The 16,232-nt window shown below is 52.7% G+C and overlaps 1 protein-coding gene across 5 annotated transcripts in view; it reads right to left on the bottom strand.

The window, feature by feature from the left end:
• The window catches only part of spega (striated muscle enriched protein kinase a), a 396,078-nt gene that overhangs the window by 207,575 nt on the left and 172,271 nt on the right, over positions 1 to 16,232 (bottom strand). For all 5 annotated transcript variants that reach the window (XM_087989397.1, XM_087989394.1, XM_087989395.1 and 2 more), the window contains 2 exons: positions 13,640 to 15,084; positions 9,269 to 9,412 (listed from right to left, as the gene is read on the bottom strand). In XM_087989397.1, the coding sequence (XP_087845523.1) occupies positions 9,269 to 9,412; positions 13,640 to 15,084 (1,589 nt within the window). The remainder of the gene's footprint in view (positions 1 to 9,268; positions 9,413 to 13,639; positions 15,085 to 16,232) is intronic.

Genomic DNA, 16,232 nt, shown 5'->3' with positions numbered 1-16,232 from the left:
CAAAGTAATCATTCAGAATCTCACCCATTCTCTCAGGTTCGACACACAGACTTCCTTCATTATCCTTTAGTGGATCAATCCTTTCTCTAGTTACCTGCTTGCTTCGTATATAAGAATAAAAGGCTTTGGGATTCTATTTCATGACCCCTTTTAGCCCGCTTGATTCCTTGTTTAAGACTGGTCCTACTCTCCCGATATTCCTCCGCGGCCCATTCTGTTCTTAGCTGCCTGGACCTTATGTATGCTTCCCTTTTCCTCTTGGCTAGTCGTACAATTTCTCCTGTCATCCACGGTTCATGAATCTTGCCCTTCCTATCCCTTGCTCTCAATGGGACATGCCCATCCTGCATTATCTTTAACCTATCTTTGAAAGTCTCCCACATCTCAAATGTGGACTTCCCTTCAAATAGCTGTGTCCAATCCTCATTTCCCAGCTCCTGCCTAATTTTGATTTAATTGGCCTTGGCCCAGTTTAGTACTCTTCCCTTAGGACCACTCTCTCTTCTTTATCTACGAGTATTCTAAAACTTACAGAATTGTGGTCACTGTTCCCAAAGAAATTCCTTACCGCAACTTCTACCACCTGGCCTGGCTCATTCCCCAACACCAGGCCCAATATGACTGCTCCAGAAAACTCTCCTGGACGCTTCTTGCACTCCCTTAATACTGTACTCCCTTGATAGTGCATTCGCTCAATGCATCACTCCCTCTACACTGCACTCCCTCAATGCAGCACTCCCCCATTACTGCAGTCCCTCAAAATTGCAATCCCCAGTAATGCACTCCCTCAGTGCAGCACTCCCACAATGCAGCACTCCCTCAATAGTATACTCCTTCAATGCAGCACTCCCTCAATACTGCACTCCCTCAATAGTGTACTCCCTCAACACTGCACTTCTTCAGTTCTGCACTCCCTCAATCTTGCGCTCCCTTCATGCAGCACTCCGTCAGTACTGTGCTCCCTCTGTAGTGCACTTGGAGTTCAGTTGGCTGGATGACCGGTTTTTACAGCAATGCAATGCCAACAGCGTGGTTCAATTCCCACTTCTCCTGAGGTGACCATGAAGGAGTGTCCTTCTCAACCTCTCTCCCTGCCTGAGGCACAGTGAGGCGCAGGTTAAACCACCACCAATCAGCTCCCTCTCTAATGATGGAATGACCTTATGATCAGTGAAGGGTTCTCAGCTATTCTGGGTTCCATCCTTCTGTGCTTTGCTGATTTAACTAAGGCGTCAACAAACACAATCCATGATCTAAAGGTTGCTGCAAATTGGTGACGCTGATCACACTGCCCTCCCTATGACGGTGATAACACTACACTGCCTGTGACAGTGATAACACTGCCCTGCCGGTGATGGTGATCACACTACCCTGCCTGTGATGGTGATCACACTGCCTGCTGGTGACGGTGATCACACTGCCCTGCCTATGACGGTGATCACACTCACCTGCCTGTGACGGTGATAACACTACCCTGCCGGTGACGTTGATCACACTGCCCTTCCGGTGATGGTGATAACACTACCCTGCTGGGGACGGTAATCACACTGGCCTGCTGGTGATGGTGATCACACTACCCTGCCGGTGATGGTGATCACACTGCCCTGCCAGTGACAGTGATAACACTACCCTGCCGGTGACGGTGATAACACTGCACTGCTGGTGACGGTGATCACACTGCGCTACCAGTGACGGTGATCACACTGCCCTTCCGGTGAAGGTGAGAACACTACCCTGCCGGTGTCGGTGATCACACTGGTCTGCCTGTGACGGTGATTACATTACCCTGCCGGTGATGATGATAACACTTCCCTGCCAGTGACGGTGATCACACTACCCTGCCGGTGACAGTGATCACACCGCCCTGCCGGCGGCAATGATCACACTGCCCTGCCGGTGATGGTGATCACACTGCCCTGCCGGTGATGGTGATCACACAGGCCTGCTGGTGACGGTGATCACATTGCCCTGACAGTGACGGTGATCACACTACCCTGTTGGTGACAGTGAGCACACTGGCCTGCCAGTGACGATGCTCACACTGGTCTGCCAGTGACGGTGATCACACTACCCTGTCTGTGATCACACTGCCCTGCCGGTGACCGTGTTCACACTGGCCAGCTGGTGACGGTGATCACACTGCCGTGACATTGGTCACACTGGCCAGGTGGTGACAGTGATCACATTACCCTGCTGGTGATGGTAATCACACTGCCCTGCCTGTGACAGTGATCACACTGGCCTGCTGGTGACGGTGATAGCACTGCCCTGCCCGTGACGGTGATCACACTATCCTGCCGATGACAATGATAACACTACCCTGCCAGTGACGGTGATCACACTGCCGTGCCGGTGATCACACTGCCCTGCCAGTGACGATGATCACACTGCCCAGCCGGTGACGGTGATAACACTACCCTGTCGGTGATGGTGATCACACTGCCCTGCCGGTGACGTGTTCACACTGATCTGCCGGTGGCAATGATCACACTGCCCTGCCTGTGACGGTGATCACACTACCCTGCCAGTGACGGTGATCACACTGCCCTTCCGGTAAAGGTGATAACACTACCCTGCCGGTGACAGTGATCCCACCTCCCTGCCAGTGACGGTGATCACACTACCCTGCCGGTGACAGTGATCACACCGCCCTGCCGGCATCAATGATCACACTGCCCTGCCGGTGAAGGTGATCACACAGGCCTGCTGGTGACGGTGATCACATTGCCCTGACAGTGACGGTGATCACACTACCCTGCCTGTGACGGTGATCACATTATCCTGCCGGTGACGATGATCACACCGCCCAGGCAGTGACGATGATAACACTACCCTGTCGGTGATGGTGATCACACTGCGCTGCCGCTGACGGTGATCACACTGCCCTACCTGTGACTGTGATCACACTGCCTGCTGGTGACGGTGATCACACTGGCCTGCTGGTGATGGTGATCACACTGCCCTGCCGGTGACAGTGATAACACTACCCTGCCGGTGACGGTGATCACACTACCCTGCCAGTGACGGTGATCACACTGCCCTGCCGGTGACGATGATCACACTGCCCTGCCGGTGAGGGTGATAACACTACCCTGCCAGTGACGGTGAGCACACTGCCCTGCCAGTGACGGTGATCACCCTGCCCTGCCTGCGACAGTGATCACAGTACCCTGCCGGTGATGGTGATAACACAGCCCTGCCTGTGACAGTGATCACACTGTCCTGCCGGTGACAGTGATCACACTGCCCTGCCAGTGATGGTGATCACACTGGCTTGCCAGTGATGGTGATCACACTGGCCTGCCGGTGGCAATGATCACACTGCCCTGCCTGTGACGGTGATCACACTGCCCTGCCAGTGACGGTGATCACACTACCTTGCCGGTGATGATTAACACACTGCCTTGCCGGTGACGCTGATCACACTGCCCTGCCGGTGACGGTGATCACACTGCCATGCCGGTGATCACACTGGACTACCAATGACGGTGTTCACACTGCCCTGCCGGAGGCGGTGATCACACTGCCCTGACGGTGACGGTGTTCACACTGCCCTGACGGTGACGATGATCACACTGCCCTGCCGGTGACGGTGATAACACTCCCCTGCCTGTGACGGTGATCACACCGCCCTTCCGGTGACGGTGATAACACTACCCTGCTGGTGACGGTGATCACACTACCCTGCCTGTGGCGTTGATCACACTGCCCTTCCGGTGACGGTGATAACACTACCCTGCTGGGGACGGTGATCACACTGGCCTGCTGGTGATGGTGATCACACTAGCCAGCGGATGACGGTAATCACACTGCCCTGCCTGTGACAGTGATCACACTGGCCTGCTGGTGACGGTGATAGCACTGCCCTGCCCGTGACGGTGATCACACTATCCTGCCGATGACAATGATAACACTACCCTGCCAGTGACGGTGATCACACTACCCAGCGGATGACGGTGATCACACTGCCCTGCCGGTGATGGTGATCACACTGCCCTGCCAGTGACGGTGATAACACAACCCTGCTGGTGATGGTGATCACACTACCCTGCCTGTGGCGTTGATCACACTGCCCTTCCGGTGACGGAGATAACACTACCCTGCTGGGGACGGTGATCACACTACCCAGCGGATGACGGTAATCACACTGCCCTGCCTGTGACAGTGATCACACTGGCCTGCTGGTGACGGTGATCACACTACCCAGCGGATGACGGTAATCACACTGCCCTGCCTGTGACAGTGATCACACTGGCCTGCTGGTGACGGTGATAGCACTGCCCTGCCCGTGACGGTGATCACACTATCCTGCCGATGACAATGATAACACGACCCTGCCAGTGACAGTGATCACACTGCCCTGCCGGTGATCACACTGCCCTGCCAGTGACGATGATCACACCACCCTGCCGGTGATGGTGATAACACTACCCTGTCGGTCATGTTGATCACACTGCCCTGCCGGTGATGTGTTCACACTGATCTGCCGGTGGCAATGATCACACTGCCCTGCCTGTGACAGTGAGCACACTACCCTACCTGTGACAGTGATCACACTGGCCTGTCTGTGATGGTGATCACACTGTCCTGTCGGTGATGGTGGTCACACTGGCCAGCTGGTGACGGTGATCACACTACCCTGCCGGTGACGGTGAGCACACTGCCCTACCTGTGACGGTGATCACACTGGCCTGCTGGTGATGGTGATCACACTGCCCTGCTGGTGACAGTGATAACACTACGCTGCCGGTGACGGTGATCACACTACCCTGCCGGTGACGGTGATCACACTGCCCTGCCGGTGACGGTGATAACACTACCCTGCCGGTGACGGTGAGCACACTGCTCTGCCAGTTACGGTGATCATACTGCCCTGCCGGTGACAGTGCTCACACTGCCCTGTCGGTAATCACACTGTCCTGCCGGTGACGGTGATAGCACTGCCCTGCCGGTGACAGTGATCGCACTGCCCTGCCGGTGACGGTGATCACACTGGCTTGCCAGTGATGGTGATCACACTGGCCTGCTGGTGGCAATGCTCACACTGCCCTGCCAGTGACGGTGATCACACTACCTTGCCGGTGACGATAAACACACTGCCTTGCCGGTGACGCTGATCACACTGCCCTGCCGGTGACGGTGATCACACTGCCATGTCGGTGATCACACTGGACTAACAATGACGGTGTTCACACTGCCCTGTCGGAGGCGGTGATCACACTGCCCTGACGGTGACGGTGTTCACACTGCCCTGCCGGTGACGGTGATCACAGTGCCCTGCCGATGACGGTGATCACACTACCCTGCCGGTGACGGTGATCACACTGCCCTGCCGGTGACGGTGATAACACTCCCCTGCCTGTGACGGTGATCACACTGCCCTTCCGGTGACGGTGATAACACTACCCTGCTGGTGACGGTGATCACACTAGCCTGCTGGTGATGGTGATCACACTACCCAGCGGATTACGGTGATCACACTGCCCTGCCGGTGATGGTGATCACACTACCCTGCCAGTGACGGTGATAACACAACCCTGCTGGTGATGGTGATCACACTACCCTGCCTGTGGCGTTGATCACACTGCCCTTCCGGTGACGGTGATAACACTACCCTGCTGGGGACGGTGATCACACTGGCCTGCTGGTGATGGTGATCACACTACCCAGCGGATGACGGTGATCACACTGCCCTGCCGGTGATGGTGATCACACTGCCCTGCCAGTGACGGTGATAACACAACCCTGCTGGTGATGGTGATCACACTACCCTGTCTGTGACGTTGATCACACTGCCCTTCCGGTGACGGTGATAACACTACCCTGCTGGGGACGGTGATCACACTGGCCTGCTGGTGATGGTGATCACACTACCCTGCCGGTGATGGTTATCACACTGCCCTGCCAGTGACAGTGATAACACTACCCTGCCGGTGACGATGATAACACTGCACTGCTGGTGACGGTGATCACACTGCGCTACCAGTGACTGTGATCACACTGCCCTTCCGGTGAAGGTGAGAACACTACCCTGCCGGTGACGGTGATCACACTGGTCTGCCTGTGACGGTGATCACATTACCCTGCCGGTGATGATGATAACACTTCCCTGCCAGTGACGGTGATCACACTACCCTGCCGGTGACAGTGATCACTCCGCCCTGCCGGTGGCAATGATCACACTGCCCTGCCGGTGATGGTGATCACACTGCCCTGCCGGTGATGGTGATCACACAGGCCTGCTGGTGACGGTGATCACATTGCCCTGACAGTGACAGTGATCACACTACCCTGCTGGTGACAGTGAGCACACTGGCCTGCTGGTGACGGTGATAGCACTGCCCTGCCCGTGACGGTGATCACACTATCCTGCCGATGACAATGATAACACTACCCTGCCAGTGACGGTGATCACACTGCCCTGCTGTTGACGATGATCACACTGCCCAGGCGGTGACGGTGATAACACTACCCTGTCGGTGATGGTGATCACACTGCCCTGCCGGTGACGTGTTCACACTGATCTGCCGGTGGCAATGATCACACTGCCCTGCCTGTGACGGTGATCACACTACCCTGCCAGTGACGGTGATCACACTGCCCTTCCGGTAAAGGTGATAACACTACCCTGCCGGTGACGGTGATCACACCTCCCTGCCAGTGACAGTGATCACACCGCCCTGCTGGCGGCAATGATCACACTGCCCTGCCGGTGAAGGTGATCACATAGGCCTGCTGGTGACGGTGATCACATTGCCCTGACAGTGACGGTGATCACACTACCCTGCCTGTGACGGTGATCACATTATCCTGCCGTTGATGATGATCACACCGCCCAGGCGGTGACGATGATAACACTACCCTGTCGGTGATGGTGATCAAACTGCCCTGCCTGTGACTGTGATCACACTGCCTGCCGGTGACGGCGATCACACTGGCCTGCTGGTGATGGTGATCACACTGCCCTGCCGGTGACAGTGATAACACTACCCTGCCGGTGACGGTGATCACACTGCCCTGCCGGTGACGATGATCACACTGCCCTGCCGGTGAGGGTGATAACACTACCCTGCCAGTGACGGTGAGCACACTGCCCTGCCAGTGACGGTGATCACCCTGCCCTGCCTGTGACAGTGATCACACTACACTGCCGGTGATGGTGATAACACAGCGCTGCCTGTGACAGTGATCACACTGTCCTGCCGGTGACAGTGATCACTCTGCCCTGCCGGTGACGGTGATAACACTACCCTGCCTGTGACAGTGATCATAATGCCCTGCTGGTGACGATGATCACACTGCTCTGCCGGTGACAGTGATAACACTGCCCTGCCGGTGATGGTGATAACACTGCCCTGCCAGTGACGGTGATAACACTACCCTGCCGGTGACTGTGAGCACATTGCCCTGCCGGTGACGGTGATCACACTGCCCTCCTGGTGACGGTGATCACCCTGCCCTGCTGGTGACGGTGATAACACTACCCTGCCGGTGATGGTGATCACACTACCCTGCCGGTGACGGTGATCACACTACCCTGCCGGTGATGGTGATCACACTACCCTGCCGGTGACGGTGATAACACTGCCCTGCCAGTGACGGTGATCACACTGGCCTTACAGTGACGGTGATCACACTACCCTGCCGGTGACGGTGATCACTCTGCCCTGCCGGTGATTGTCTCAGGGAGCTCAGTACCTCAGCTGTCAATGGATGGTCAGTACCAGGAGTTTGGCTTCTTTGGCTAAAAGTCGGAGGTCAACCATTCTTCAAGTATGGATGCTGTATAGAATTTCCCTCTTGTTTAACATAGAATCCCTACAGTGTTTAAGCAGGCCATTCAGCCCCTTGAGTCAACACCAACCCCTCCAAAATGTATCCCACCCAGATACACCTCATTCTTGTAACCCTGTATTTCCCATGACCAATCCACCCTGCCCACTATGGGGCAATTTAGCATGGCCAACCCACCCTAACTGCCCACCAATGGGAGGAAACCCACGCAGACATGGGGAGGATGTACAAACTCCACACAGTCACCCGAGGGTGGAATCAAACCCAGGCCCCGGGCACTGTGAGGTAGCAGTGCTAACTATTGAGCCACCGTGTTGCCCTAGCTTCAGGCCATGTTGTTCATAAGTTCATATTGCAAAGAGTCCAGAACTAAAGGGCAGAGGTTTACTAGTGTCTACTATCTACAATGTGCACTGCAGAAACTCACCAAAGATCCTCAGACAGCACCTTCCAAACCCACGACCACTTCCATCTAGAAGGACAAGGGCAGCAAATACATGGGAATGCATTACCTGGACATGTGGTAGAGGCAGGCTCAATTGAGACTTTCAAGAGGGGCATTGGATGGTTAATTGGTAGAAATGATGAGCAGGGAGATGGGGTAAAGGCAGAAGATTGGTGCTGGGGGATAGAACCAATACAAGCACAATGGACTGAATGGCCTCCTGGATTGATTTTGTCTCAGTCTACAGAATGTTCCAGTTATAGACCACATTTAAGGTGCTCTAATCCGTCAATTTTTATATCATTTACTTATTAATTCATTGTGAATTTTAAAAATACCATAGAGTCATACAGGACGGAAGTAGACCCTTCAGCCCAACTTGTCCATGCCAATCCTGTTTCCTAAACTGACCTAGTCCCATTTGCCAGCATTTGGCCCATATCCCTCTCAACCTTTCCTACTCATGCATCTTCCAGATGCCTTTTAAATGCTGTAATTGTACCAGCCTCCACCACTTCCTCTCATTCATACACACACCACCCTCTGAGTGAAAAAGTTGTCCCTTAGATCCCTTTTAAATCTTTTCCATCTCACCTTAAACCTATGCCACCTAGTTTTGGACTCTACTACCCTGGGGAAAAGACCTTGGCTATTCACCGTATCCATGTCCCTTCCTGATTTTATAAAACCCTATAAGGGCACCCCTCACTGGGGTTGTAGTTAAGAGGCAGGGAACGTTGGGTTGTGACAGGATAGTGTCCTGTTTGGGGTTTCACCATCTGCTTCGGATTAGGTGAACACAACTGCAGCAAGATTACCTTCCTGTTTTGCTCCATATCGTCTCTAAGAAATGATTACATCCCAATTGCCTTCCTCATCGTTGCCCGCACTGATATATTAGCATTCTGGTGGGAGCAATGAGACATGCAATATATTTTGGGAGGTGCTTAGGAAAAGAAAGGTGCTGTGCATATGCCAATGCAGTGTCTTTCTTTAGGCGAGTGTCACATGGCCAGTGCAATGTCCTACCTTGAGGCATAGGTGTTCCAGTGATGATACATTTCAGAAGGACTGACGCCCCCACAGTGACCACAGAGTCGGTGATGCTAATCTCAAATACTGGTGGCTCTAACGGATCTTCACCGGCCGAGACATAGGAATCATCCGAGGATTCTGCCAAACACAAAGAGGCCACATTTTGTTCATTCAGACCATCGTAAGTTTGGGACTGTAGGGAATGATTCCACAAAAGCACCTTGTCCTGTAGATCTTTGAAGCACTGAATGTCAAAATGGAATTAAGACAAAGCAAGCAGCTAACTGTGAATATTGTGAATTGTCTTCCTCGACAGACTTCGTCACCACCCTCCCCTCCCTCTCGTGACAGCCATTGTCAACTTGTCAGCTTCCCTCCATTGGCTTCTCTCAGAGTCAGTAGCACTCAGTCCCCAACTTAGCCCCTGACCCTCCTCATGGGCAACTTTACACATTTCAGACAGGGCTGGGGAGGAATTTCTTCTCTCAGACGGGAGTGAATCTGTGGAATTCCTTACCACACAGGGCATTCAGGGCTGGGCCACGAAGTATATTCAAGGCTGAGATAGACAGATGTTTAATTAGAAAGGGAATCAAGGGATATGGGGAAAAGGCATGAAACTCCAGTTGAGGATAATCAGATCTGACATAATCTCATTGAATGACAGAGCAGATTTGATGGGCTGAATGGCTTACTTCTGCTCCCAGCGATTATAGTCTTATGATCCAACTTATAACCACCCCTTTGGGCAAACTGTCAATTTCTTGTATATTTACCCCTGTCTCCCTTGGATCGCCTGTATATTTACCCACTGTCCCCATGTCCATCTCCTGTATATTTAACCCCCATCTCCCTGTGGATTGCCGGTATATTTACCCACCGTCCCCCTGTCCATCTCCTGTATATTTACCCCGTCTCCCTGTGGATTGCCGGTATATTTACCCACCGTCCCCCTGTCCATCTCCTGTATATTTACCCTGTCTCCCTGTCCATCTCCTGTATATTTACCCTGTCTCCCTGTTCATCTCCTGTATATTTAACCCCCATCTCCCTGTGGATTGCCGGTATATTTACCCACCGTCCCCCTGTCCATCTCCTGTATATTTACCCCGTCTCCCTGTGGATTGCCGGTATATTTACCCACTGTCCCCATGTCCATCTCCTGTATATTTAACCCCCATCTCCCTGTTCATCTCCTGTATATTTAACCCCCATCTCCCTGTGGATTGCCGGTATATTTACCCACCGTCCCCCTGTCCATCTCCTGTATATTTACCCTGTCTCCCTGTGGATTGCCGGTATATTTACCCACCGTCCCCCTGTCCATCTCCTGTATATTTACCCTGTCTCCCTGTTCATCTCCTGTATATTTACCCTGTCTCCCTGTGGATCTCCTGTATATTTACCCTGTCTCCCTGTCCATCTCCTGAATATTTACCCCTGTCTCCCTGTGGATCTCCTGTATATTTACCCCATCTCCCTGTGGATTGCCTGTATATTTACCCACTGTCCACCTCCTGTATATTTACCCCATCTCGCTGTGGATTGCCTGTATATTTACCCACTGTCCACCTCCTGTATATTTACCCTGTCTCCCTGTTCATCTCCTGTATATTTAGCCCCTGTCCCCATGTCCATCTCCTGTATATTTACCCCCATCTCCCTGTCCATCTCCTGTATATTTACCCCTGTCTCCCTGTGGATCTCCTGTATATTTACCCTGTCTCCCTGTAGATCTCCTGTATATTTACCCCCATCTCCCTGTCCATCTCCTGTATATTTACCCCTCCTCCCTGTCCATCTCCTGTATATTTACCCCTGTCTCCCTGTGGATCTCCTGTATATTTACCCTGTCTCCCTGTAGATCTCCTGTATATTTACCCCTGTCTCCCTGTTCATCTCCTGTATATTTACCCCTGTCTCCCTGTTCATCTCCTGTATATTTACCCTGTCTCCCTGTCCATCTCCTGTATATTTACCCCTGTCTCCCTGTGGATCTCCTGTATATTTACCCTGTCTCCCTGTGGATCTCCTGTATATTTACCCTGTCTCCCTGTAGATCTCCTGTATATTTACCCCTGTCTCCCTGCCCATCTCCTGTATATTTACCCCTGTCTCCCTATCCATCTCCTGTATATTTACCCCGTCTTCCTACAGATCTCCTGTATATTTACCCCATCTCCCGGTTCATCTCGTGTATATTTACTCCTGTCTCCCTATGGATCTCCTGTATATTTACCCCATCTCCCTGTCCATCTCCTGTATATTTACCCCATCTCCCTATGGATCTCCTGTATATGGACCCCGTCTCCCTGTCCATCTCCTGTATATTTACCCCATCTCCCTATGGATCTCCTGTATATGGACCCCGTCTCCCTGTCCATCTCCTGTATATTTACCCCATCTCCCTGTCCATCTCCTGTATATTTACCCCCGGACAGGGAGACGGGGTAAATATACAGGAGATGGACAGGGAGACGGGGTAAATATACAGGAGATGGAGATGGGGACGGGTAAATATACAGGAGATGGACAAGGAGACAGGGGTAAATAACAGGAGATGGACAGGGACATGGGGTAAATATACAGGATATTTACCCCTGTCTCCCTGTCCATCTCCTGTATATTTACCCCCTGTCTCCCTGTCCATCTCCTGTATATTTACCCCCTGTCTCCCTGTCCATCTCCTGTATATTTATCCCTGTCTCCCTGTGGATCTCCTGTATATTTACCCCTGTCCAACTCTGATGAAGGGCTTTTGCCCAAAATGTCGATTTTTCCTGCTCCTCAGATGTTGCCTGACCTGCTGTGCTTTTCCAGCACCACTCTAATCTCGACTCTGATTTCCAGCATCTCTGTGGGAAGCTACAGAAGTGATTACTGGGCCTCTTGCAGAGATATTTGTATCATCGATAGTCACAGGTGAGGTGCCGGAAGACTGGAGGTTGGCTAACGTGGTGCCACTGTTTAAGAAGGCTTGTAAGGACAAGCCAAGGAACTATAGACCGGTGAGTCTGACCTTGGTGGTGGGCAAGTTGTTGGAGGGAATCCTGACGGACAGTACGTACATGTATTTTGAAAGGCAAGGACTTATTAGGGATAGTCAACATGGCTTTGTGCATGGGAAATCATGTCTTACAAACTTGATTAAGATTTTTGAGGAAGTAACAAAGAGGATTGATGAGGGCAGAGCGTTAGATGTGATCTATATGGACTTCAGAAAGGTGTTTGACAAGGTTCCCCATGGGAGACAGATTAGCAAGGTTAGATCTCATGGAATACAGGGAGAAGTAGCCATTTGGATACAGAACTGGCTCAAAGACAGAAGTCAGAGGGTGGTGGTGGAGGGTTGTTTTTCAGACAGGAGGCCTGTGACCAGTGGAGTGCCACAAGGATCGGTGCTGGGTCCTCTACTTTTTGTCATTTACATAAATGATTTGGATGCGAGCATAAGAGGTACAGTTAGTAAGTTTGCAGATGACACCAAAATTGGAGGTGTAGTGGACAGCAAAGAGGGTTACCTCAGATTACAACAGGATCTGGACCAGATGGGCCAATGGGCTGAAGGGTGGCAGATGGAGTTTAATTCAGATAAATGCGAGGTGCTGCATTTTGGGAAAGCAAATCTCAGCAGGACTTAGACACTTAATGGTAAGGTCCTAGGGAGTGTTGCTCAAAAAAAAGACTTTGGAGTGCATGTTCATAGCTCCGTGAAAGTGGAGTCGCAGGTAGATAGGATAGTGAAGAAGGCATTTGGTATGCTTTCCTTTATTGGTCAGAGTATTGAGTACAGGGGTTGGGAGGTCATGTTGCGGCTGTACAGGACATTGGTTAGGCCGCTGTTGGAATATTACGTGCAATTCTGGTCTCCTTCCTATCAGAAAGATGTTGTGAAACATGAAAGGGTTCAGAAAAGATTTACAAGAATGTTGCCAGGGTTGCAGGATTTGAGCTATAGGGAGAGGTTGAACAGGCTGGGGCTGTTTTCCATGGAGCATCGGAGGCTGAGGGGTGACCTTATAGAGATTTATAAAATCATGAGGGGTATGGATAGGATAAATAGACAAAATCTTTTCCCTGGGGTGGGGGAGTCCAGAACTAGAGGGCATAGGTTTAGAGTGAGAGGGGAAAGATATAAAAGAGACCTAAGGGGCAACGTTTTCACACAGAGGGTGGTACGTGTATGGAATGAGCTACCAGAGGAAGTGGTCTGTTTCCTTGCTGTACATCTCTATGACTCTCTGACTCTATCTGCAGTCCACACTTTCACCTTGTATTCTCCATGGTCTGCGTGACAGCCATGATATCTCGCTGTTCAGATTGGACAACAACGCTCCAGTTCATCTCTTTGTCTGCTCTCCTTACCCAACTCCGGTGAAGTGGGACGAGATTTCCTGGATTTCCCTCTGGGAGTTTTCCGGCCTGATTTATCCCGAACCTGGGTGGTGGTGTCTTCTTTCAGATCCGCGGAGCTTGCCTCCATGTCCTCAGGCCTGATGCTCTTCACTCCCGTGTCGGCCACACTACTGGGGGCTATGGGGGGGGCGGTACAGGCCGGGCTGAGGGGGGCCAGACCTAATCTCGGAGCACCGTCTCCCAACTCCGCTCTGCCACCGAGGCTCAGGCTCTCCGGCCTACTCCTGAGCCAGTCAGGGCTCTCCTTGTGAAAGGGCGGCGAGGGTTTGACATCCTGCCTGGAGAGTGAGGGCAGATCGGGGGCGATAACCGGGGCCCGGCCTTCGGAGGTGGACCTCACCTTCAGGACAGTTTCCACGACAGGCTGGGGGCGGCTGGGAGGCTGAGATTGGGCGTGCTGGCTGACGGTTGCCAGGTTTGTTGCTCCTGCCTCAGCCTGGTCTGGGTAGTTGACGGCAGACTCCCATGCTCTGGCCTTGCCTGACTCCAGATCCTCTGGCTCACCGCTAAACGTGGCTAGGCTTCGCTGCAGTGGTTTACGTGGACTATCCAACCATGACCCCTCTGGGCTCCGCGGTGCCTCTGCCGGGGGGGTCACCGCCCTGGCGGCTTTCCGTGATGATAGCTCGCGGTTAACGGCACGCTCCAGCACTGGGGACCGCAGCACGGGCCTGCTCACTGTCGAGCTCATGGCCGTCTTCTTGATCCTGCTCAGCTCCTCCGAGATCTTCAGCTCGACGTCGCGGGCCCTCGTGGCATAGCGGCCGCGCTCGTCGAAGGAAGCCGCTTTCTGCCGGAAGAGCGAGCGTTTCAGCTCGGCCCCTGCCCCACCCTCCGGCCTTAGGCCCCCCCGCCCCTCGCCGTCCAGCAGTTCGGACAGGGAAGGCCGCAGCCTGCCCTCCCGCTGCTCCGTGTGGTCGAAGGAACGCCACTTCCTGAATCCGGGCCACGGCTGCCCGTCCGCCAACTCGAAGCTCCGCCGCCGCTCTGGGAATGTCTCCAGGTACCTCATCCTGTCCGAGGCCCGGGATCCAGAGCGGGAATGAGCCGGCGAGGAAGCATCGCCCGAACTGGCCCTCCTCACCACCGGGGGAGGGCTGTCCCCTCCCCCTGCCACCTTCGGGGGTTTCTGGGCCTTGTCCTGGAACTCAGCCGGCACGGTGTCGTGGTACTCCATTGGCGTGCTGAGCTTCCGGCGAGGGGTCAGCGGTGTTGTGGGCTGGCCCAGGTTCATCCGTGAGGCTTTGGGACTGGCCGGCCTGGTTTTCAGGGCCGTTGGTGGTAGGCCGGAGGCTCTGGAAGCTCCTTGGTTCTGGGCCATGGCATCCCACCTGAGGCTGGGCTCCATGGGGTGATCCAGTGAGCTCCTACCCAACGTGTTCTCACAGAGGTCCCTGCAGGGGAAAAGAGACAAATTTCACCAAAATGCCACTTGGAGGAAACGGAGAGGGGGGTTTCAAAGTCCTCATTAACAATGAGCTGCTCCTTGTTCCCACATTCTATCTGTTTCCAGGATTGAGCTGTGTGTAATCCAGGCCTAAAATGCTGGAACACAGTGATCAATCACTTTTTTTCATTTAATATGTTTTGATTCTGAACAGAAATGGTGGAGGACTGTTTCCAAAGCTGAGGGTTGTTAAAGGATTGCTACACTTTCTGAAAGCTTTTTGCAAGCGCTGTTTACACAGCTATTGGTGTAGGCAGTGGAGGGGGGAGGGGGGCTTTGCCAGGTTTGCGGATGAACTGGAGCCAGGGCAGGTATACGATTGGAGATTCTGCTGGTAACAAGTCGCTGATTGGTCTGGGAAATGGTGACCACAGCTTGCCAACAGCCATGTAATTGGCTCCTGGACAGCTTAACAGCTTGTGGGTGAGAATGTTTGTATCAGAAGCCTTTAGAAGGGCTGTTTTTGCTTTGCATTAAAAAGCCTGTCCAGCCTTGAAGAGAATCATTTTATCTTCCCTCACCTGTTCCTTTTAATAAGTCAGAGACTTTTATCTATGTGAATCAGTCACCCTGTGCCTCCTGTATCTGGAGAAGGAAGATGGAGAAGCAGTATTCTGATCAGCCAAAGGATTATCCCAGGGATTCCTGGGGACAGGGACCACTAACTATCTTCCCAGTCTTTCCCTCTGCCCACAACACCAATGTTTTGTTTGTGCATGTTTGTAGAGAAGGAGTTCTATAAGGAGGTTAGAGTTTTAACTGGTGGAGAAATGGTTCATTATGGTTTCTTTGTAGTGGAGGGAAGCACACAGCTTGTGATTTCAAACAAATCTGTTGGACTCTAACCTGGTGTCGTGTGACCTTTTGTGCTTTCTGTCAGATTGGATTTAAAGAATGGTGTTTGGTAAAACAATCAACTTTTCTGATGATGTTGGGTATAATTGATCTTTATTTCCAGTCAGGGGCGACAATTGGTCAACCCCCCCCCCCACCCCAGATCATCAACATTCTCTGAGCTGCGCTCCTTGTGTTGAGCCTACTCCCACTGAGCCATGCTATCTCCCGACCAATCAATCCCATTAGGCCCACACCACA

This window comes from Chiloscyllium plagiosum, unplaced genomic scaffold (assembly GCF_037043375.1).
Source record: "Chiloscyllium plagiosum isolate Xiang-an unplaced genomic scaffold, Cpla_swu_hap1 HiC_scaffold_7, whole genome shotgun sequence".
Taxonomy (NCBI): domain Eukaryota; kingdom Metazoa; phylum Chordata; class Chondrichthyes; order Orectolobiformes; family Hemiscylliidae; genus Chiloscyllium; species Chiloscyllium plagiosum.
The sequence above is the reverse complement of the archived record's forward strand: the minus strand, read 5'-3'. Positions and strand labels throughout refer to the sequence as shown.